Genomic DNA, 20,928 nt, shown 5'->3' with positions numbered 1-20,928 from the left:
TCTGGTCTAAACTCCATCCTCGAGCCAAACACCATGATCCACATCCACAACGGTAAGCAGCTGCACCACGCTGGGGGCTACTAGTCCCAGACCACCACCATACGGGAGACATGCCCAGTACCAGAGACAGGCTGGTGCCTGCAGGGGCAGAAGCCAATATTAATTCTACCCTGGGACCAGCAATCCCCATCCACTCCACTGTGGGACAACTGTCTGCTCTAATCTCCACCTTGGGACCAGTAATCCCCATACACTCCACTGTGGGACAACTGTCTGCTCTAATCTCCACCTTGGGACCAGTAATCCCCACACACTCCACTGTGGGACAACTCTGGTCTAATCTCCACCTTGGGACCAGCAATCCCCATACACTCCACTGTGGGACAACTGTCTGGTCTAATCTCCACCTTGGGACCAGTAATCCCCATACACTCCACTGTGGGACAACTGTCTGCTCTAATCTCCACCTTGGGACCAGTAATCCCCATACACTCCACTGTGGGACAACTGTCTGCTCTAATCTCCACCTTGGGACCAGTAATCCCCATACACTCCACTGTGGGACAACTGTCTGCTCTAATCTCCACCTTGGGACCAGTAATCCCCATACACTCCACTGTGGGACAACTCTGGTCTAATCTCCACCTTGGGACCAGTAATCCCCATACACTCCACTGTGGGACAACTGTCTGCTCTAATCTCCACCTTGGGACCAGTAATCCCCACACACTCCACTGTGGGACAACTCTGGTCTAATCTCCACCTTGGGACCAGTAATCCCCATACACTCCACTGTGGGACAACTGTCTGCTCTAATCTCCACCTTGGGACCAGTAATCCCCATACACTCCACTGTGGGACAACTGTCTGCTCTAATCTCCACCTTGGGACCAGTAATCCCCATACACTCCACTGTGAGGCAACTATCTCATCTAATCTCCACCTTGGGACCAATAATTCCTACCCAGCTCTAAAGTGGGGACACGCCTGTTGCCAATTTCACCCTGGAACCAGTAGGTCTGAACCACCTCCTACCCTCCACTGCCCAGGGATCAGTAGTCCCAATCAACTCAGCCAAGGGACCAGAAGTGTGGATCTGCCTCCACGGTGGGGACGTGCCCAGTGTGTACTCCACCCTGGGACCAGCAGACCCATCCAACACGGCAGCGCGGTGCAATCTCCTGTAGTTGCCGAGCAATCTGGTGTAGACTGCACCCTTAATCCACCTACACAGTGGGGATGGGTCTGGTCTGGAGGTCACCCTGGGATCACACCTCCACAGTGGAGAAAGGTCTGGTCTAACTCGTCTTTCCCCACGGACCAGCTGTCCCGATCTACCTCCCCAGTGGGGAGCTGGCCACCCTGCTCTCGGACAAGTTACACCAACCCGCCTGTGCAGTGGAGACAGACCCAGTGAAAACTCCACCATGGGGCCAATATTTCAGATCCAACTCCGCTCTGGGGACCAGGCCAATCTTAACTCTGCCCCGGGACCACTGGTCCCGATCCACCTCTGCAGTGGGGCCATGTCCAAGGTAAACTCCACCCTGGGGACCTGCAGTTCCAAACAGCTCCACTGTGGGGACCAGACCCACATTAACTCTGCCCTGGGACCATTAGACCCTATCCACCTCCGCCGTGGGGCCAAGATCGCTGGTGTAGACTCCAAGGTGGGGTCAGTAGCACTGATCCAGTGGGGCCAAGATCACCGTTAACTCTGCCCACTTCCATCCGCCCCCGTAGTGTGGTCTCACCAACTGCCGCCGTTTGTTCTGGACACCCAGACAGACCGCACCGTACCGAGACAGGCCCCGATTCACCAATTTATTTCCAATGCTGAACGGTGCACTCCCCGCCCCGCCCCTCCCCTCCCCCTGAGGCCCCCAGGACAAGTCCCACGTGCCCGGCAGTGCCAGTCACTCGGCTCGGTCTGTACAATAAATAGGTGGCTGGCGGATCCTCAGCTGGCGACTCTTTGGTAGAAATAGATGTAGCCCAGGTCTCGGGGAGGCTTCTCGGAGGCACAGACTTTCTGGTCGTTGTAGATCACCCACCTGCGGGGCAGAAAGAGAGCGCAGGAGTGAGGGGGAGTGGGCAAAGATGGAGCCAAGTCACCAGGGGGAGAGATGGAAAAAGGTGTGGTCTCCATCAATATATTTAAGACAAGGTTGGACAGATTTTTGCATAGTAGGGGAATTGTGGGTTTGGCCAGGGGGATTCAGAATTGGCTTGCCTGCAGAAGGCAGAGGGTGGTGGTGGAGGGAGTACATTCAGATTGGAGGGTTGTGACTAGTGGTGTCCCACAAGGATCTGTTCTGGGACCTCTACTTTTCGTGATTTTTATTAACGACCTGGATGTGGGGGTAGAAGGGTGGGTTGGCAAGTTTTCAGATGACACAAAGGTTGGTGGTGTTGTAGATGGTGTAGAGGATTGTCAAAGATTGCAGAGAGACAATGATAGGATGCAGAAGTGGGCTGAGAAGTGGCAGATGGAGTTCAACCCGCAGAAGTGTGAGGTGGTACACTTTGGAAGGACAAACTCCAAGGCAGAGTACAAAGTAAATGGCAGGACACTTGGTAATGTGGAGGAGCAGAGGGATCTGGGGGTACATGTCCACAGATACCTGAAAGTTGCCTCTCAGGTGGATAGGGTAGTTAAGAAAGCTTATGGGGTGTTAGCTTTCATAAGTTGAGGGATAGAGTTTAAGAGTCGCGATGTAATGATGCAGCTCTATAAAACTCTGGTGAGGCTACATTTGGAGTACTGTGTCCATTTCTGGTCACCTCACTATAGGAAGGATGTGGAAGCATTGGAAAGGGTACAGAGGAGATTTACCAGGATGCTGCCTGGTTTAGAGAGTATGCATTATGATCAGAGATTAAGGGAGCTAGGGCTTTACTCTTTGGAGAGGAGGAGGATGAGAGGAGACATGATAGAGGTATACAAGATAATAAGAGGAATAGATAGAGTGGACAGCCAGCGCCTCTTCCCCAGGGCACCACTGCTCAATACAAGAGGACATGGCTTTAAGGTAAGGGGTGGGAAGTTCAAGGGGGATATTAGAGGAAGGTTTTTTACTCAGAGAGTGGTTGGTGCGTGGAATGCACTGCCTGAGTCAGTGGTGGAGGCAGATACACTAGTGAAGTTTAAGAGACTACTAGACAGGTATATGGAGGAATTTAAGGTGGGGGGCTTATATGGGAGGCAGAGTTTGAGGGTCGGCACAACATTGTGGGCCGAAGGGCCTGTACTGTGCTGTATTATTCTATGTTCTATGAAAAAGCAGGTAGGTGGAGATGATATCATGGCCAGATCAGCTATAACTTTATTGAGTGGCAAAGCAGGCTGGGGAGAGAGAGAAGAGGGTAAAGAGGGAGCAGTGATGGGGGGAGAGAGAGAAAAGGGTAAAGAAGAAGCAGAGTGATGGAGAGGGACGAGGGGAACGAATGAGGGCTGAGATGGAGCGAGAGAGACAGAAAGGATATGGGTGGGGGGGACTAGTGAGAGACGGACAGAGGGGAGAGAAAGAGAGTTGGAGAGAAGGTCAAAGAGCGGTGGACTGGTGTGAGGACATGAGCCTGAACTCACCTCCCTTTCTTCTTGATGTGACAGACGTAATGGCCGCACATCGTTGAAGTACCCATGTGGCTAATGAAGGCGAAGAGCTGGTACTCTGCGAAAGAAAGCAAACACCAGCGTGGTCACAGTCCGCAGATACACAGGCAGCAGGTGCTGGGGTGTATATGTACACACCAGACACCAGCAGACAGGGGAAGTCTGTGTGTGTGTGTGTGTGTGTGTGTGTATATATCCATGTGTGTACGAGAGAGTGCGTGTGAGAGTGTCTGTGTGAGCGTGAGTGTGCGCGAGTGCGTGTCTACACGTGTGTGTGTACGTACGGTGTGGGGAAGTGGCGTTCACACTCAGGAAGACACTTGGCGTCTGCCCTCAGAGGTAGGGTAGGGCGTGTACCCTCAGTGACTTACTGCCTTGCCCATCGCGGACCTTGGGTCCAGCCGGCATGCTTTCGGACACGGATTCGGCCGCTGACCGGCCCTCAGATACGTCCATGACTGCCTCGGCATCCAGGTCATCGATGTGGCTGAAAATCCAGTCGACAGCCCGCTCCACGCTGTTGTTCTGACGGAGAGGGAACAGGGAGAGAGATGAGAGCGCGGGAGGGAGAGGACACGGACTGGACAGGTAACATGGCGGGCAGGGTGGAGAGAAAGCCGGGGGAGGGACAGGGCCGGGGGTGGGAGGGAAAGGGAGGGGGGAGAGAGAGAGATAGAGAGAGGCGGGGAGAGGCAGGAGCGAGGGGGATGTTCAAGCAGGAGGAGGGTGGAAAATTCTGAGGCTGACAAGACAGGGAATAAGCAGTGAAGGAAACGCGGAGAGAGGATAAAGTGGAGGAGATTGGAGAGAGTGCCTATTCGAGGGAGATTGAGCAGTCGATGGGTGTGCGGTCGGGGGGAGACAGCTGAGCGAGTGGAGGAGGGAGGGATGTATTGATGGGGTTATTCACTGGGGGTGAAGAACAGAGCTGTATGTTTGGGGATTATTGCGAAGAAGGCGGCTGATCGATGGAGGGAGATCGGGCAGGGAGTTATTCTCCGCCATCCCCCTCGGGCTGCCCTGCGTCACGTCCCTCGCGGACTCACCGTAGCTTTGAGGGCCCGCAGGGCCTGATCCCGGGAGAAGCCCATGGAGGAGATGGTGGCCACGCTCTCCTCCGGGGGAGGCTCGGGGGCAGCTGCCGCAGATCCAGGGATGCCGCACGCCGGCAAGAGCAGAGGCTGGGCGAAATCTGGGGGGAGCACAGGCAAAGAGGGTCAGGGACCTGTACACAGAGACGGGGTGCTGTGGGGGGGGGGTGAACGGGGTGGTGACACGCCAAGGGGATCAGAGACCAAGAGTCACGGGCAATGACGGGAGACAGTCAGCTACGGTATAGGGGAGGGTCAGTGACAGTGGTTGGTGGGGGGGTGATGAGGATGGTGGGGAGAGAAGATGGGGACGGCGATGGGGGGAGCAGACGGGGACGGCGGGGGGCAGACGGGGATGGGCGGGGACGGCGGGGGGGAGCAGACGGGGACGGCGGGGGGGTGGGGAGCAGACGGGGACGGCGGGGGGAGCAGACGGGGACGGCGGGGGGGGGAGCAGACGGGGACGGCGGGGGGGGAGCAGACGGGGACGGCGGGGGGGGAGCAGACGGGGACGGCGAGGGGGAGCAGACGGGGACGGCGAGGGGGAGCAGACGGGGACGGCGGGGGGGGGAGCAGACGGGGACGGCGGGGGGGTGGTGTAGGGGCAGACGGCCAGTGACAGCTTCGTACAAGGGGACAGTAAGACCATCATCTGGGATTTCGTGGAGAAACAGGTGTCCAGACGCAGACGGCGAGAGGCGGGTGTCCGGCTCCAGAAGGGGATCCGACGGGGAGGGGGCAGAGCTATGAGCTCCTCCCCACCCACCAGCATTGGGAGCTGTGAGTTGCAGACCCCTCCCAGATGTCATCCCCCCACCCACCTGGCTCGTCCAGGTGAGACATGACCCAGTTCATGGCGGACTCCACACCGCTGTTGCCCGTGTAAAAGACCGCCTTCCGGCACGCCTCCATCGGGAACCCCATCTCCGCCAGCTGCACCACGACCGACTCATCCAGCACCGGGGCTGAGGGGGTGGGGAGCAAGAGGGTGGGGGCACCAAGGAGGCGGAGAGGGGAGGAGCAAGTGGTTGGGGAGGGGGACAAGGAGGAGAAAGCAGAGCTCCATTAACTCTCGACATCGCCATTCCTGAATCCTTTCGGCGACCCGCTCTTCTCACCGAAGGGGCCAGCACCTCAATTCCTAACCCCTCCTCCCCTGCCGCCCGATATTCCGCACCCAACACCCCACCCCTCACCCCAATCTCACATCTGTCAACCTCTCCCACAACGCTCGCCAGTGATCAAGTCAGCAGTGGACTCTCGGCTGGACTTCCCGCTGCCTCCATTAGGCCCTGCCCACCCCGGTCATTCTCTCTCCTCCCTCCCATCGGGCACAGGATACAAAAGCTGGAAAGCACGTCCCACCAGGCTGAAGGACAGCTTCTACCCCACTGTCATCAGACCATTGAACGGTCACACAGACCGTGACTTTAACACGCCAGAGAAACGGACAGGACAGGCCCAGAGACCAGGCACCATTACCCAAGGGGCGGTGGGGGTAATTTTGTCAGAGGCAGGCAGGATCCAGCAGAGGTCTGCCTGAAGAGAAGAGGGACAGGTGGCAACAGGGAGGCCTTTACCAGAGTGGTCGTCAGGACTCTGGGCGCAGCATGGTAAGGAAGGGGTAAACTGGCAGCTTTGGGGGGGGGCCCTCCCTTATGAGGGCATTTGAGTCAACAGGCGGGAGGGGCAGAATGAGGCCGTTCAGACCATCTGGCCCGCTGCACAATTCAATCAGGGGTGGCAGCAGGTCGGCACGGGCAGGCGGGGTCCAATTCCCGTCGCTGCCTGCAAGACGTTTGCACGCTTTCCCCGCTACCACCCAAGATTCCCCCGTCCCAACACCCGCAGGACTGGTCACTGTAAGCCGTCCCGTGACTTAGGCTGGGATTAAATCAGAGGACTGCTGGGCGGCATGGCTCAAAGGACCCATTCCACACTCATTCAATAAATATTTCTTCCCCAATCCCACCTTCTCCCCGTGACTTAACCCTCTTCCCAATCCACGACCCTGCCTGGAACACATCCGATGACTTAGGCTGCACAGCTGTCTGTGGGGCTGAGTTCCACAGACTCATCACCCTTGGCTGAAGCAAACTCTCCTCATCTCTGTTCTAAAGGGACATCCCCTGACTCTTACGCTACTGAAAACACCCTCCCCAGGTTCAGTCGAGATCCACCCAGCAACCAGCACAGGTCCGGAGATGTCAAACGTCTCTCATACATTAAGCCTTTCTTTCCTCTGGAGCCTGTCCAGGGCAAGCACCTCTCTCCCTGGGAGCAACCTAAAACTGCTCACAATATTCCCAATGTGCTCTCACCAAAGCCTTGGCAGCCGGGACAGGAGCAAGGCAGCACAGACTGGGGTTTGGGGCCTCGGGGGCGAGTGAAGGCCGGGACCAGCAGCACAGGATTAAGAGTGGATGGGTGGAATCAGGAGGGTCGGGGGATGGATCAAGGAAAATCTCGAGGCTCCATAGCTGGTGTTGTCAGGTGGCAGCCTCGCCGTTCCTTTGCCACTTGGCGAGGCCCAGCTGCTAGCTCGGATGGAAAGTGTGCCGGGAGCCGGCCGGACCATTCACCTCGAGGTCCGGTGCAGACGCCACTGCACCACCGGCTGGCTTATAGCCATACCAGGTGTAGGTAGAGAGAGGGAACAACAGGGCCACTTAGGCCTCGAGATGGGTGATCGGGACATTTCCCCCCGCGTTCACGGAGGAGAAACTCACGGCAGCTCCAGAGGTAAAGGGAAGCAAGTGGAGATGTTTTGCAGAACATTCAGATCACCAGGGAGGAGGTTGCTTGCATCAGTTGAAGTGAATTCGGGCGGATAATTCCGCAGGACCTGACTTCGTGCATCCCCCAGCTTGGTGAAAGAGCAACAGAGACGCGCAGAGCTACGTGCTTCACCGTTGGCCACTGCTGACGCTCCTGAAGGAGACGAGGTGGCTCCCGTTCTTGAAGAAGAGTAGGAAGCACAAGCCGGGGAACTACAGGCTGCTCAGTCTGGGCTAATTCTGGGGGACGAGATCTACAGTGCCATGCAAATGTCTTAGCGCATACCTATAGCTACGATACCCAAGGCATTGGCACAGTACTGGACTCACTTTATGCACCGCACTGTGCTGCTGCCACAAAAAAAGGAAACAAATTTTATGTCATAAGTGAGTGATGATAAACCTGACTCTGTTGTGGACTGAGAGCAGGAAGGGGCCATGGAGAGGGGAATCATGGTTGGGAGAAGGGGGAGGGAGAGGGAAGTGCCAGAGAGACGCTGTGATGATCAGTAAGCCAATTGTTGGGAGTCAGATGACCTTGCCTGGTGTCTCAGGGCTGGGTGTGTCTGCACCCACGCCAACACCTCTGGCACTCCTCTGCCACCCGTCCCTCACTCTCTCTCCACCCTCGCCGTACCCAACATCTCTTTGCTCCAGCCAGATTTACAAACTTTCTCCGTGCCACGTTGACAAATACAGCGATGGGGCATCCGAGCCACACGTCTCGCCCAAGACTTTGGCACAGGACTGCACCAGCACTTGGGCAGACGAAGTCTGATTAGGAGGCTGTAAGAGTGGGCACTGGTGCCGGAAGAGCTGAAGAAAAGGGCAGAGGAGGGTAGGGGAGTGGAGGTTCTTCATTTGAACTTCAGTAAGGTGCCGTGTGCTAGGCTAGTCTGGAAGACTGGGTCTTATGGAATCCCTGTTTCACCCATTCGAACTTGGCGCAGAGCTAGGAACCAAAGGATGGTGGTTAAAGGCGAGGTCTCAGATTGGAGGCCGATAACTAGTGCCGCACCACATTGGGACCCTTGCTATTCGTCATTTATATAAAATCATTTGGCTCAAAACGTCATCAGTAAGTTTGTGGACGGCATGAAACTCAGGAGATGTCGCCGGCAAAGAAGGTTATTGGAGATCGCAGGGGATCACTCCAAGCAATAACCCTGTTGAACCGCCTGGCGAGTTTTGCGGGGTTAACTGGAGCCTCCAAGGTGCAGGATGGTCGCGGCGTGGCACGTACGGACCTGAGAGTGGGAGGGGGGGGGGGAGCGAGGCAAGGTTTGACTGCTAGAGCAGGCTTGGAGGCAGAGTTGCCATGGCGGAGCCTGGGTCCGAGGGCGTATGGAAACGACGGGGCCACCACCCGGGTCCGCTCGCTGCCTGGCCGACTGAAGTGCCGGGACTGATTGAAAAGGGCAGGATGTTGGGGACCGGCCAGGTGTACTCGTCTCGGCGCTGAACTGAGGCTGCGGCCTGCAGCTAACGGGCTCCTGGATCGGCTGCAGTGATGACCGGCTTGGTGGCTGTGAGCTTCAGCTCTGAATGTCGATTGCTTACTTTCACCGTCTGTGCGATTTGTGTGCTTTGACAGCTTTCTTTTCGATCGGGTCTCATTATTTAATGGCTGCCTGTAACGGGACGAATCTCAAAATTTGTATATAGTATATGTACTTTGGTAATCAGTGTACTCTGAACTTTGAGTCTTTAATCAGTTAGGGAAGTGGGTTGAGTTGTGGCAAATGTGTTCCAAGATGGGCGTGGAGTGAGATCCATTTAAGGCCAATTTATACTTCTGCGTCAAATCTACGCCGTAGGCACGGCACAGCCACGTATCCTATGCAGTAGCCTGCTGCGCACCTCCCCAAAAATGTAACTACGTGTCGCAGTGGTGCAGACTGTAACAGCTGTGATTGGTCCACTTGGTAGCTTTTCCCCCTACGCTGCAATAGCTTCCCACTGGGCGACTGAAGGGCAGGGAAGGAACTCTGGCTGCAATTCTTTCCATAAAGCTTCACAGACCTCCGAAATTATGGAGGGCCCCGTGCACGACGCCAGTTTGTAGCTAGCGGCTACTTCCACCTGAAGCTAAAACTCGAATAGTGATTGTCAGTCTGAGTATACTGTGCGTACACTGATGCGAAATAAATGGTTGGAGGCGATGAACCAAATCGTCAAATCTACCTGCCGACATTTCCTCGTCCGTCTCTCTCAGTGGCCGGACAAGCACAGAAAATTCACCCTCCTTCAGTTTCAGTCGCCATTGTTCGAAGTTTGAGTTTTTTCCTGTTGAGTGTCAACACGAAGAAACTCGACACAGTAGCACAGAAACCCCAACGTCAACTCGCGTTTTGGCGATGAACTGCAGAGCGACGCAGACACATCCACACAGAAGTATAAATGCTCACAACGGCGTAGGCCACTTGTGTAGGTTATGGCCTAGGCTACTAGGCAGAAGTATAAATCAGCCTTGACTGCACTGTAACACAGTAACCTATCCAACACTGAAATCCCTCGATAGAAGCAACACACACAAAACGCTGGAGGAACTCAGCCGGCCAGGCAGCATCTGTGGAAAAGGGTCAACAGTTGACGTTTCGGGCCCAGACTCTTCGGCAGGACTGCTTAAGGGTCTCAGCCCGAAATGTCGACTGTCCTGTTTTCCACAGGTGCTGCCTGGCCGGCTGAGTTCCTCCGGCATTTTCTGTGTGTTGCTCAGGTTTCCAGCGTCTACAGATTTTCTCATTTTTTGACCTCGATAGAAACACATTAACTGTCCTGTAACACAGTGACCTATCGAACATTGAAAGATCTAGACAGAGTGGACACGGAGAGGGTGTGTCCTACAGCGGGGGAGTCAAGGACCAGAGGACACAGCCTCAGAATACAAGGACATCCGTTCAGAACAGAGACAAGAAGGAAGCTCTCGAGCCAGAAGGCAGAGAATCTGTGGAATTCAGTGCCACAGGTGGTTGTGGAGCCCAAGTCACGGGATACATTTAAAGCGGAGGCTGAGAGGCTCCTGATCAGTAATGGCATGAAAGACTGCGAGGGGAAGGCAGGAGAATGGGGCTGAGGGGGAGGCTACATCAGCCGCAATAGAATGGAGGAGCCCAGTGGCCTAATTCTGCTCCCGGGGAACGAAACAGCACAGAGAGACCGAGAACACGTACAGTACGTGTCCCGGTGAAAGCAGCAAGGCAGATGGGTGAGAAAGGCATCCTGGCTTTCTCCAGTCAGGGCAGGCAGGACAGGATTTGGGGCACTGCACTGCAGTCGGGCTGGTCGTCTGAGGAGGTCACACTTGGATTACACGCACAGGGCTGGAAACCCTGTTGGAGGAACTATCAGCCTCGAAAACAGCTTCTATCCCACTGTTTAAGACTACTAAAGGGTCTCCCAGTAAAATCTGATGGACCCGACTTCGCCATCTGTCCTGTCGGGGCCCTTGCACCTTGTGGTCTCGCCACCCATCTCTTCCACTGTGGAGTAGCAGAGAAAGCTGGGTCAGACCACGGGAGGTGGAAGGGGAGGGCATCATTGCCAGCCTCCTTCACTCCAAAAAAACACATCTTCACTGAACAATCAGAGAGAACGTGGACAGCGGGGGAGAAGGGAAGGGACAGAGAGACGGGGGGGGGGGGAGAGAGAGAGAGAGAGAGAGAGAGAGAGACAGAGAGAGAGAGAGAGAGAGAGAGAGAGAGAGAGGAAAAGAGAGAGAAAGGGGGAAAGGGGAAGGGAGAGAGGAAAAGAGAGAGAAAGACACAGATAGAGAGGGGGACGTGGAGACAGAGACAGAATACACAGATATGGGGAAAGAGAGGGGAGAGGGGAGGGAGAGAGGGAATGAGTAGACAAGAGAAGAGTGCACTAACATGTCGGAGAGGAGAAGCGGGCAGAGGAGAAGGAGTCGTCATCGTCGTTGCCATAGAAGCCAAAGCTACCTTTGGGCTCGTCGGGGGTGACCAGCGGGGGAGGCGCTATATCCGGCAGCTCCTCCTCGCCCGGCTGCAGCCCGCTGCCCCGCAGGTGGCTGAGATCCAGCTCTTCGGGCATCTCGATCGATACATCTGCAGGGGCAGAGAGGCTGTGAGAGAGTGTAGTGGGCAGGATAGGGGAGGGGAGGAGCGGGGAGAGGGGAGAGGGACGGAGAAGAGGAGGAGTTGGGGGAGAGAAGGAACAACAGAAAACAGGAGCGAAGGGGGATGTGTGGAAGGGGTCAAGAGGACATGGGAGGGAAGAAGGTCTGAGGGGGGAAGGGGAAGAGGGCGGAGGGTGGAGGGGGCAGAGGGGGAAAGGGGAAGGATGGAATGGCAGGGGATACGGAACACCTCACCCAGCTTCTTGGGTACCCAGTCAAGTCCGAAGGTGAATTTCCTGATCTGGATCACCAGGTAGTCGGGGAACGAGGCAAAACGGGTCCTCCTGTGGGAAAGCAGATGGGGTGGGGTCACTGCCCGCCCGAGCCTCCGCTCTCTGCCACGATTCCCCCCTCACCTCACCCTCAACATCTCCACCCCCCAGCACTCGCCGCAAACCAACCCACACTGCTCTTCCGCCCGTTACTCACCCCACCCTCAATCTCCCGACCCAACCATCCTCATCCACCCACCCACCCTGAACTTCTCCATTCCCCAACCCTCCTCCCTTCCTACCCCACCACTCGCTCACCCTTTCCATCTGCTCCCCTGCCCCCCCACCCATCACCACTCACCCTCCGAGTCACCTACTTGACGGCCACAGATTTGGCCAGGAGGGCGGTACTCCAGAAGTCGTCAACGTGCTCCGGCTCAGCGTAGGCATTGAGGCAAGCCTCGAATGGGATCTTCGCGCGCACCACCTCCGGGCCTGCCTGCTTCTCCGCCTCTGCCTCCTGCTTCCGCCTCTCAAACTCTGCCAGCTCCTCTGCCACGGGCCAGATCAGAAAGTCAGGAGAGAGAGAAAGAGGGGGACAAGCACTTCAACCCTGTCCTACTACCAGCCCCCAACCGCCATCTTTTCAACAGGACTTTCCAGCACTCTTCCAAGCACCAGGGAGTGCTGCCACAGAGCAGTAAGAGTGCGCAAGATGATCCCACATCTCAATCCATTCTTCTACTCTCCCATTACCCCTTAGACATAACCGTCCAGAATACCAGCGGCACTCTTCCAGGCACTTGGGAGTGCCGCCACGCAGCAATATGGGAACAGAGCGTGCAAGGAGAACACTATGTGGGGCAAACCCTTCCCCCACTCTCCCCCCGCCACCCCGTTATCGCTTAAAGAGACCCTCCAGATGAGCAGTGGCACTCTTCCAGGCACCATGGAGTGTTGCCACAGAGCTGAAATGACAGGTATGAAACACACACAGTTCTTCCCAGTTCCTCAATCGTGGGTTTGCAGTAACGATCAGGACAGAGTGTACGAGAAGATCCCAGTTTTAAAGCAATGGGCTGGTCCCTTACTTCAACCCCTTCCCCAGCTCTCCCATCTGCTATACCCCTTAACAGGACTCACCAGTAGCCCAGCGGGACTCTTCCGGGCACCAAGCAGTGCTGCCATGCAGCAGTGACAATGAGGACAGAGCACGCAAGGTGCTCCCAGCTCCTCGGGAGTGTGGCCGGTCCATGCTTCAACCCTTTCCCCCCATTCTCCCGCCCTCTACCTATCAATAGAACCATCTTCAATACAAGCAGCGCTCTTCTGGGGGCGCAATGCCGACCTGTGGGTAGCTCTAGTCACACTCTTCCTCCCCCGGCACCTTCCCCACCAGACTCCAGCTCCGTTGGGGGGGGGGGGCCTCAGCGCGGACTCACCTTTGTTGATGGCAGCGTCCAGTGGGACGGGCAGCTGCATGATGTAGTCAACCCGCTGGGTGTACTTGACCTTCCCTGACACCAGGCAGTTGATGCGCTCCTCGACCAGGAAGCGGAAGGCCACGTTCGGATTCTCGGAACTCCTGCAGTTCCTCTGGAAACGGACGGGAGAGGTCAAAGAGGAAGCGCACTGGGGTAACCAGGAGGAGGACAAGTGGAGTTACACCAGGGGACTCACTCCTGGGGGGGAACAGCTCGAACAGGGCAATGCACACGAGATGCTGGAGGAACTCAGACAGGTAGCGTCTATGGAAATGGATAAACAGTCGGCACTTCAGGACTGGAAAGGAAGGGCAGAAGATGTCAGAATAAAAAAGTGGGGGGTAGGGGAAGGAGGGCTAGCTGGAAGGTGACAGGTGAAGCCAGGTGGGAGGGAAAGGGAAACAGCTGGGGAGGAAGGAATTCTCTCCAAGGGTAGCTTATCATGGTCACGTGTATCCAGAGGAGTTGGAAAAGTTTTGTTCTGTGTGCCGTCTAGGATTAGATTAGACAATGGACTGGACGTTGGCTTTGTGGGTGAAGCCAGAGAGCGGTGGTAGATGGTTGCCTCTCTGACAGGGTCCATTGTGGATTGTCATCTGGATCAATGATCTGGATGACAATGTGTTATACTGGATCAGCAGATTTGCAGATGATACCAAGATTGAGGGTGTAGTGGACAGCGAGGGAGGCTGTCCTGGCTTGCAGAGGGATCTGCAGCTGCTGGAAAAGTGGGCTGAAAAACGGGAGATGGAACTGAATGCAGACAGGTGTGAGGTTTTGCACCAGCCAGGTCCCACTGTGTCTGCGGGTGGTAGTGAACGGTAGGGCACTGAGGAGTGTGGTAGACCAGAGGGATCTGGGAATACAGATCCATGATTTGCTGACAGCTGCGTCACAGGTAGACAGAGTCGTACAGAAAGCTTTTGACACATGGACCTTCATCAATCAAAGCGTTGAGTACAGGAGATGGGATGTTTTATATAAGATGCTGGTAAGGCCCCATTTGAAGTTTTGGTCACCTACCTACAGGAAAGATGTAAACAAGTTTGAAAGAGTGCGGAGAAAACTTACAAGGATGTTGCCGGGTCTGGAGAATCGAATAGGTTAGGATTTTATTCCTTGCAGCGTAGAAGACTGAGAGGAGATTTCATAGAGGTATACAAATTACAACGGGTAAATACAGACGCCTTGGGGAACAGACACAGCCTTGGATCGGAGAGGGACAGGGTGGAGACACCTCAGGGAACGGACACAGTCTGAGTCAGAGACGGACGGGGTGGAGGTGCCTTACCTCCACCATGTTGACGAAGTGCAGGAAGAACTCCTGGGCGTCCTGTTGCCGGCTGGTGGAGAACTCCGGGTGACCCTTGCCCACAAGTGTTTTGAACATGCGAGGCGCGATACCCTCGAGGCCTGGGTGCGCCCGGTCCGCCTCCGTCTCTGTCTCCTCGTCGTCGCCTTCCGGCGGGGCTCGCGAGTACTCCCCCGACATCAGGCCCCAGCCCAGCTTGGCCCTGCCAGAGGTGGAGAGGGGGAGAGACGTCACTGGGGCAGTTGGCAGGCCGTGTGGGAATAGAGAGGGAGGAATTAAATACGAGGTGAGGGAGAGAGGGTCTGCATACCGGGGTGGGAAAGGAGTTTGGGATGGAGCAGGGTCTACTTACACCTGGGTATTGAAGTCCTGTGTTGGGTCAGCAGGAGAGTCATTGAAAATGTTCTTCAGGTTTCCCACATACCTGGCAGTGAGTGATGGGAGAGTGGGGTCATTCTCCAAACACACATCCTTCTCCTCTCCCTATCCCCTTCCAGGCTCCTCCTCCCTTCCCCTCCCTCTCCCTCCTCCTCACCCTTCCTGTCCTTCCCTCCTCCTCCTCATGCCTCCCTACTGCCTTTCCCTCCCTCACTTACTCCCCTCTGCCCTCATTCCTCTCTCCTTTCCCCTCCTTCCTCCCCTCCACATCCCTTCGTACTTCCCTCCCTCTTCCCTGCCCCACCATCCTATCCAGCTCCCTCCTCCTCATCCCTCCACTCCACCCCTTACCTGACTTCTCCATCCCCCCCCCGCAGTACTTTCACTCCTCCCTCCTCCTCAAACCTACCATCCTCCCAACCTTCCCCCTGCGCTGGCTGGGCCCGCTCACTTAATCTGGTAGTCAGGGAGGCTGAAGACCACCTTCACCTCACCCCCAACCTCCCCGTCCCTTCCCCACCCTCCCTCCCGGCGGGCCGCTCACTTCTTCTGGTAGTCGGGCAGGCTGAACACCACCTGCATGACGGCGTTGAGGTAGCAGCTGTTGCCCAGGTTCTGCAGGCCCGTGTACTCCGGCCCAAACAGTGGCTTCAGCGCCACCCCCGACTCCTGGATGGTCTCCCACTCGCCCAGCCGCTGGTTCATGTCGATCTCCAACTCCGTCATCGTCTTGTCCGTCTGCAGGGGTGGGGGGGGGGAACGGTGGGAGGGAGAGGGGTGGGGGAGAGAGGGTGAGGCAGGGGAAGGGCAGTGGTACGGGGTGGGGAGGGAGTAATGAGCAGGTAATGGGAGAGGGTAAAGAATGAGGAGGCAGCATTGGACAGAGGAGGGGGGAGGGGATGAGGAGGGGAGGAGGGGGAGCGGAGGAGGGGGGAGGGGATGAGGAGGGGTGAGGAGGGGAGGAGGGGAAAGGGGAGGGGAAAGGGTAGGGGAGGGGATGAGGAGGGGATGAGGGGAGGGGGGAGGAGGGGAGGAGGGGGAGGGGAGGAGGGAGGGGAGGAGGGGGAGGGGAGGAGGAGGAGGGTATGAGGAGGGGAGGGGGAGGAGGGGTGAGGGGATGAGGAGGGGAGGGGGAGGGGGAGGAGGGGAGGGGGAGGGGGAGGAGGGGAGGGGGAGGGGGAGGAGGGGAGGGGGGAGGAAGGGGGAGGGGAGGAGGGGGAGGGGGTGAGGAGGGGAGGAGGGGTGAGGGAGGAGGGGAAAGGGTAAGGGAGGGAGGAGGCAGGGAGGACAATACAATTTGAGAACAGAGGCAGTTCAACACAGCGATCTCCATTAGCCTCAGCTACAGGCTTGCCCAGTGTCCCTCCGAGAAATTTGTTACTCCCACCCCCCCCCCCCTCCCCCAGATGGGAACCACACCAAACCCCACCCCTCTCCCAGCAGCACAATTCCCAGCCCCACTGGGGTCCCCGCTTCTCCCCCAGGCCAGACCCAGCACCCACCTTCTCCATCTTCATCATGTCAATGCCAAAGTGGGCGAGGTGCTCGGCAAGATTAGGGTCCAGCACCATCTCATCCTCCTCGTACGAGTACACGTCTGTCGGGCAGAGGCCAGGATTAAACAGAGTACAGGTGGGAGGGGGAGGGGGAATGGGAAAGAGGGAGGGGGCAGATATTCAGAGAGAGAAACAGAGACAGTCAGTGAGACAGAGAGAAAAACAGAGCGACGGAGAGGGAGAGAGAGGAAGAGGGAGAGGGCGGGACAGAGGGAGACAGTGAGAGTGAGAGGGAGAGGACATGAGAGAGAGGGAGATGGAGATACAGAAGGAAATGGAGAAAGAGAAAGACAGACACACAGACTGATAGAGAGAAGGTGGAGTGGAGGGAATGAGAATAGCATCCCTGTGCCCCCATCTCTCCCCTTCCCATCTTCCTGTACCCTTCCTCGTCATCCCCCTCCTCCCACCCTCCCCTTCAGCTCAGCATCTGCCCCTCCATCCCACCCCTTCTCCATCACCCTCCATTCCCCTCTCACTCTCTCCCCCTTTCTCATTCTTCCTCCACTCCACCCTCTCCTCATGCCCCGAACTCTCTCCCTCTTTCCATTCAATCCCTTCTCCTGCCCTCCCTCCCAGACCCTCTATCTCCTTCCCCTCCACTTTGCCTTTCATCTCCCCAATCCCCCCATCCTACCTCCAGTTCCCTATTGACCCTTCCTCCCCGAATCCTTATCCTCCCTATCCCCTCCCACCCACCCTCCATCACTCACTCCCCGTCACTCTCCCCCGCCCTCCGCGCCCAGACGTACCTGCGCTGTCGGGGGTGATGGTGCCCAGCTTGACGGCCAGGGGGTACTTGGTGCGGCTGTAGTGCTCCAGGGCGTGGTTGTTGCCCCCGCTGCCATCAAAGTAGCGGCGGCCGCAGAGGATGGAGCCGTCCGTCAGGTTCAGCCACAGGTTCTCCCTCAGCTCACACTGGGCACACCGCCAGCCACTGCGCACGGGGACAGGGGAGCGGAGCGGGGGGTGGGAATGGGCAGAGGGAAGGGAGGAGGGTTGTGGATGAGGGGAAGGAATGAGTGTGTTGGAGAGAAGCAGAGGAGAAGGTGGGCAGGAAGGAGGACAGAGGGGGAAAAGGAGTGGAATGGAGTGGAGAGGGAGGGGGAGGGGAGGAAAGAGGGGGTGGGAGTGAGGAGAGGAAGGGAATGAAGGAGAAGGAGAAAAGAGGGCAAAGAGGGAGAGAGGGGTAGAGAGTCAAGGAGAGGGGAGGGCCGAGGAGGGAGGGGGAGGGGCAGGGGTAGGGGGAGGGGAGAGAGGGAGGGTGGAGAGGAGGGGAGGGGGGAGAGGAGGGGCGGGGGAGAGGGGGGAGGGGAGAAAGGGGGGAGGGGAGAGGAGGGGAGGGGAGGGGGAGAGGGGAAGGGGAGGGGAGGGGAGGGGGAGAGGGGGAGGGGAGGGGAGAGGGGGAGGGGAGGGGAGAGGGGGAGGGGGAGGGGGAGGGGATGGGGAAAGGGAGTGGAGGGGAGAGGGAGAGGGAGAGGGAGAGGGGGAGGGGGAGGGGGAGGGGATGGGGAGAGGAAGTGGAGGGGAGAGGGAGAGGGAGAGGGGGAGAGGGGGGAGTGGAGGCGGAGGGGGAGAAGAGGGGAGGGGAGGGGTTAGAGGAGGGGAGGGGGAGAGGGGAAGGGGAGGAGAGGGGAGGGGAGAGGGGGAGGGGGAGGGGAGGGGATGTGGAGAGGGGGAGAGGAGAGGAGGGGAGAGGAGGGGAGGGGAGGGGAGAGGGGGAGAGAGGGGGAGAGGGAGAGGGGGAGAGGTGGAGGGGGAGAGGTGGAGGGGGAGAGGGGGAGAGGGAGAGGGGGAGGGGGAGAGAGGGAGAGGGGGAGGGGGAGAGGAGGGGAGGGGGAGGGGGAGAGGAGGGGAGGGGGAGAGCAGGGGAGGGGGAGGGGGAGAGGAGGGGAGGGGGAGAGGAGGGAGAGAGGAGGGGAGGGGGAGAGGAGGGGAGGGGGAGAGGAGGGGAGGGGGAGAGGAGGGGAGGGGGAGAGGAGGGAGAGAGGAGGGGAGAGAGGGGAGAGGAGGGGGAGGGGGAGAAGAGGGGAGGAGGAGGGGAGAGGAGGAGAGGGGGAGAGGGGAAGAGGGGGGGAGGGGAAGAGAGAGGAGGGGAGGGGGAGAGGAGGGGGTGAGGAGGGGGAGAGGAGGGGAGAGGGAGAGGAGGGGAGAGGGAGAGGAGGGGAGAGGGAGAGGAGGGGAGAGGGGGAGAGGGAGAGAGGGGGAGAGGGAGAGGGGGAGGGGGGAGAGGAGGGGTGGAGGGGGGGAGAGGGGGAGGAGGGGGAGGGGGAGAGGAGGGGTGAGGAGGGGGAGGGGGAGAGGAGGGGAGTGGGAGGGGGAGAGGAGGGGAGGGGGAGAGGAGGGGGGAGAGGAGGGGAGGGGGAGGGGGAGAGGGAGGGTGGAGAGGAGGGGGAGAGGGAGGGTGGAGAGGAGGGGGAGAGGGAGGGTGGAGAGGAGGGGAGAGGGGAAGAGGAGGGGAGGGGGAGAGGAGGGGAGGAGAGGAGGGGGGGAGAGGAGGGGGGGAGGGGGAGAGGAGGGGAGGAGGGTGAGAGGAGGGGAGGAGGGTGAGAGGAGGGGATGGGGAGAGGGAGAGAGGAGGGGAGGAGGGTGAGAGGAGGGGAGGAGGGTGAGTGGAGGGGATGGGGAGAGGGAGAGAGGAGGGGATGGGGAGAGGGAGAGAGGAGGGGAGGGGGAGAGAGGAGGGGAGGGGGAGAAAGGGGGAGGGGATGGGGAGAGAGGAGGGGAGGGGGAGAGGGGAGGGGAGGGGGAGAAGATGGGGAGAAAGGGGGAGGGGATGGGGAGAGAGGAGGGGATGGGGAGAGAGGAGGGGATGGGGAGAGAGGAGGGGAGGGGGAGAGAGGAGGGGAGGGGGAGAAAGGGGGAGGGGATGGGGAGAGAGGAGGGGAGGGGGAGAGGGGAGGGGAGGGGGAGAGGGGAAGAGGAGGGGAGGGGGAGAGGGGAAGAGGAGGGGAGGGGGAGGGGAGGGGAGGGGGAGAGGGGGAGGGGAGGGGAGGGTGAGAGGGGGAGGGGAGGGGGAGAGGGGGAGGGGAGGGGAGGGGGGGGAGGGGGGAGGGGAGAGGAGGGGAGGGGGAGAGGAGGGGAGAGGGAGAGGGAGAGGGAGAGGGGGAGAGGAGGGGAGAGGGAGAGGGAGAGGGAGAGGGGGAGAGGAGGCGGAGGGGAGAAGGGAGGGGAGGGGGAGAGGGGAAGGGGAGGGGAGGGGAGGGGAGAGGGAGAGGGGAGGGGATGTGGAGAGGGGGAGAGGAGAGGAGGGGAGGGGAGGGGAGGGGAGGGGGAGGGGAGGGGAAGGGGAGGGGAGGGGGAGAGGAGGGGGAGAGGAGGGGGAGAGGAGGGGGAGAGGGAGAGGGGGAGGGAGAGGGGGGGAGGGAGAGGGGGAGAGGGAGAGGGGGGAGAGGAGGGGGAGAGGAGGGGGAGGGGGAGAGGGGGAGAGGAGGGAGAGAGGAGGGGAGAGGGAGAGGGAGGAGAGGAGGCGGAGGGGGAGAAGAGGGGAGGGGGAGGGGGAGAGGAGGGGAGGGAGAGAGGGGAAGGGGGGAGGGGAGAGGAGGGGAGGGGAGAGGAGGGGAGGGGGTGAGGAGGGGGAGAGGAGGGGAGAGGGGGAGAGGGAGAGAGGGGGAGAGGGAGAGGGGGAGGGGGGAGAGGAGGGGGAGGGGGGAGGGGGAGGAGGGGGGAGGGGGAGGAGGGAGAGGGGGAATGGGGAGAGGAGGGGGAGGGGGAGAGGAGGGGGAGGGGGAGAGGAGGGGAGGGGGAGAAGAGGGGTGAGGAGGAGGAGGGGAGGGGGAGAAGAGGGGTGAGGAGGGGGAGGGGGAGAGGAGGGGAGTGGGAGGGGGAGAGGAGGGGAGTGGGAGGGGGAGAGGAGGGGAGTGGGAGGGGGAGAGGAGGGGAGGGGAGAGGAGGGGAGGGGAGGGGGAGGGGAGGGGGAGGGGAGGGGGAGGGGAGGGGGAGAGGAGGGGAGAGGGAGAGGAGGGGAGAGGGGGAGAGGGAGGGACGAGGAGAGGGAGAGGGGGAGAGGGAGAGGGGGAGAGGGAGAGGGGGAGAGGGAGAGGGAGAGGGGGAGGGGGGAGAGGAGGGGAGAGGGGGGAGGAGGGGGAGGAGGGGGTGAGGGGGGGAGGAGGGGGTGAGGGGGGGAGGAGGGGGAGGGTGAGAGGAGGGGGAGGGGGAGAGGAGGGGGTGAGGAGGGGGAGGGGGAGAGGAGGGTAGTGGGAGGGGGAGAGGAGGCGAGAGGGAGAGGAGGGGAGGGGGAGAGGGAGAGGGAGGGGGAGAGGGAGAGAGCCATCAGTACCTCAGACTGAGCCGAGAGGTGAAGCTACCCACGTGCTCCTCCCCACCCCCCGACAGCAGGCAGGACGTAGAGGTTGCCCCTC

At 59.2% G+C, this 20,928-nt stretch overlaps 1 protein-coding gene across 2 annotated transcripts in view; it reads right to left on the bottom strand.

The window, feature by feature from the left end:
* Nucleotides 1–1,858: 1,858 nt before the first annotated feature.
* usp5 (ubiquitin specific peptidase 5 (isopeptidase T)) overlaps nucleotides 1,859–20,928 on the bottom strand; it is a 45,667-nt gene continuing 26,597 nt past the window's right edge. The window contains exons 6-19 of one of the 2 annotated variants that reach the window (XM_063036868.1): nucleotides 17,320–17,504; nucleotides 16,514–16,608; nucleotides 15,556–15,749; nucleotides 14,986–15,057; nucleotides 14,613–14,835; nucleotides 13,280–13,433; nucleotides 12,215–12,389; nucleotides 11,821–11,909; nucleotides 11,360–11,554; nucleotides 5,529–5,672; nucleotides 4,663–4,808; nucleotides 3,988–4,141; nucleotides 3,590–3,674; nucleotides 1,859–2,054 (exon numbers count right to left, since the gene is read on the bottom strand). In XM_063036868.1, coding sequence (XP_062892938.1) covers nucleotides 1,961–2,054; nucleotides 3,590–3,674; nucleotides 3,988–4,141; nucleotides 4,663–4,808; nucleotides 5,529–5,672; nucleotides 11,360–11,554; nucleotides 11,821–11,909; nucleotides 12,215–12,389; nucleotides 13,280–13,433; nucleotides 14,613–14,835; nucleotides 14,986–15,057; nucleotides 15,556–15,749; nucleotides 16,514–16,608; nucleotides 17,320–17,504 — 2,005 coding nt within the window. In that variant the 3' untranslated portion in view covers nucleotides 1,859–1,960. The remainder of the gene's footprint in view (nucleotides 2,055–3,589; nucleotides 3,675–3,987; nucleotides 4,142–4,662; nucleotides 4,809–5,528; nucleotides 5,673–11,359; nucleotides 11,555–11,820; nucleotides 11,910–12,214; nucleotides 12,390–13,279; nucleotides 13,434–14,612; nucleotides 14,836–14,985; nucleotides 15,058–15,555; nucleotides 15,750–16,513; nucleotides 16,609–17,319; nucleotides 17,505–20,928) is intronic. The other variant, XM_063036869.1, reaches the window with a different exon arrangement.

This window comes from Mobula hypostoma, chromosome 31 (genome assembly GCF_963921235.1).
Source record: "Mobula hypostoma chromosome 31, sMobHyp1.1, whole genome shotgun sequence".
In the NCBI taxonomy this organism is placed as follows: Eukaryota; Metazoa; Chordata; class Chondrichthyes; order Myliobatiformes; family Myliobatidae; genus Mobula; species Mobula hypostoma.
This window is presented reverse-complemented; position numbering and strand designations above follow the sequence as displayed.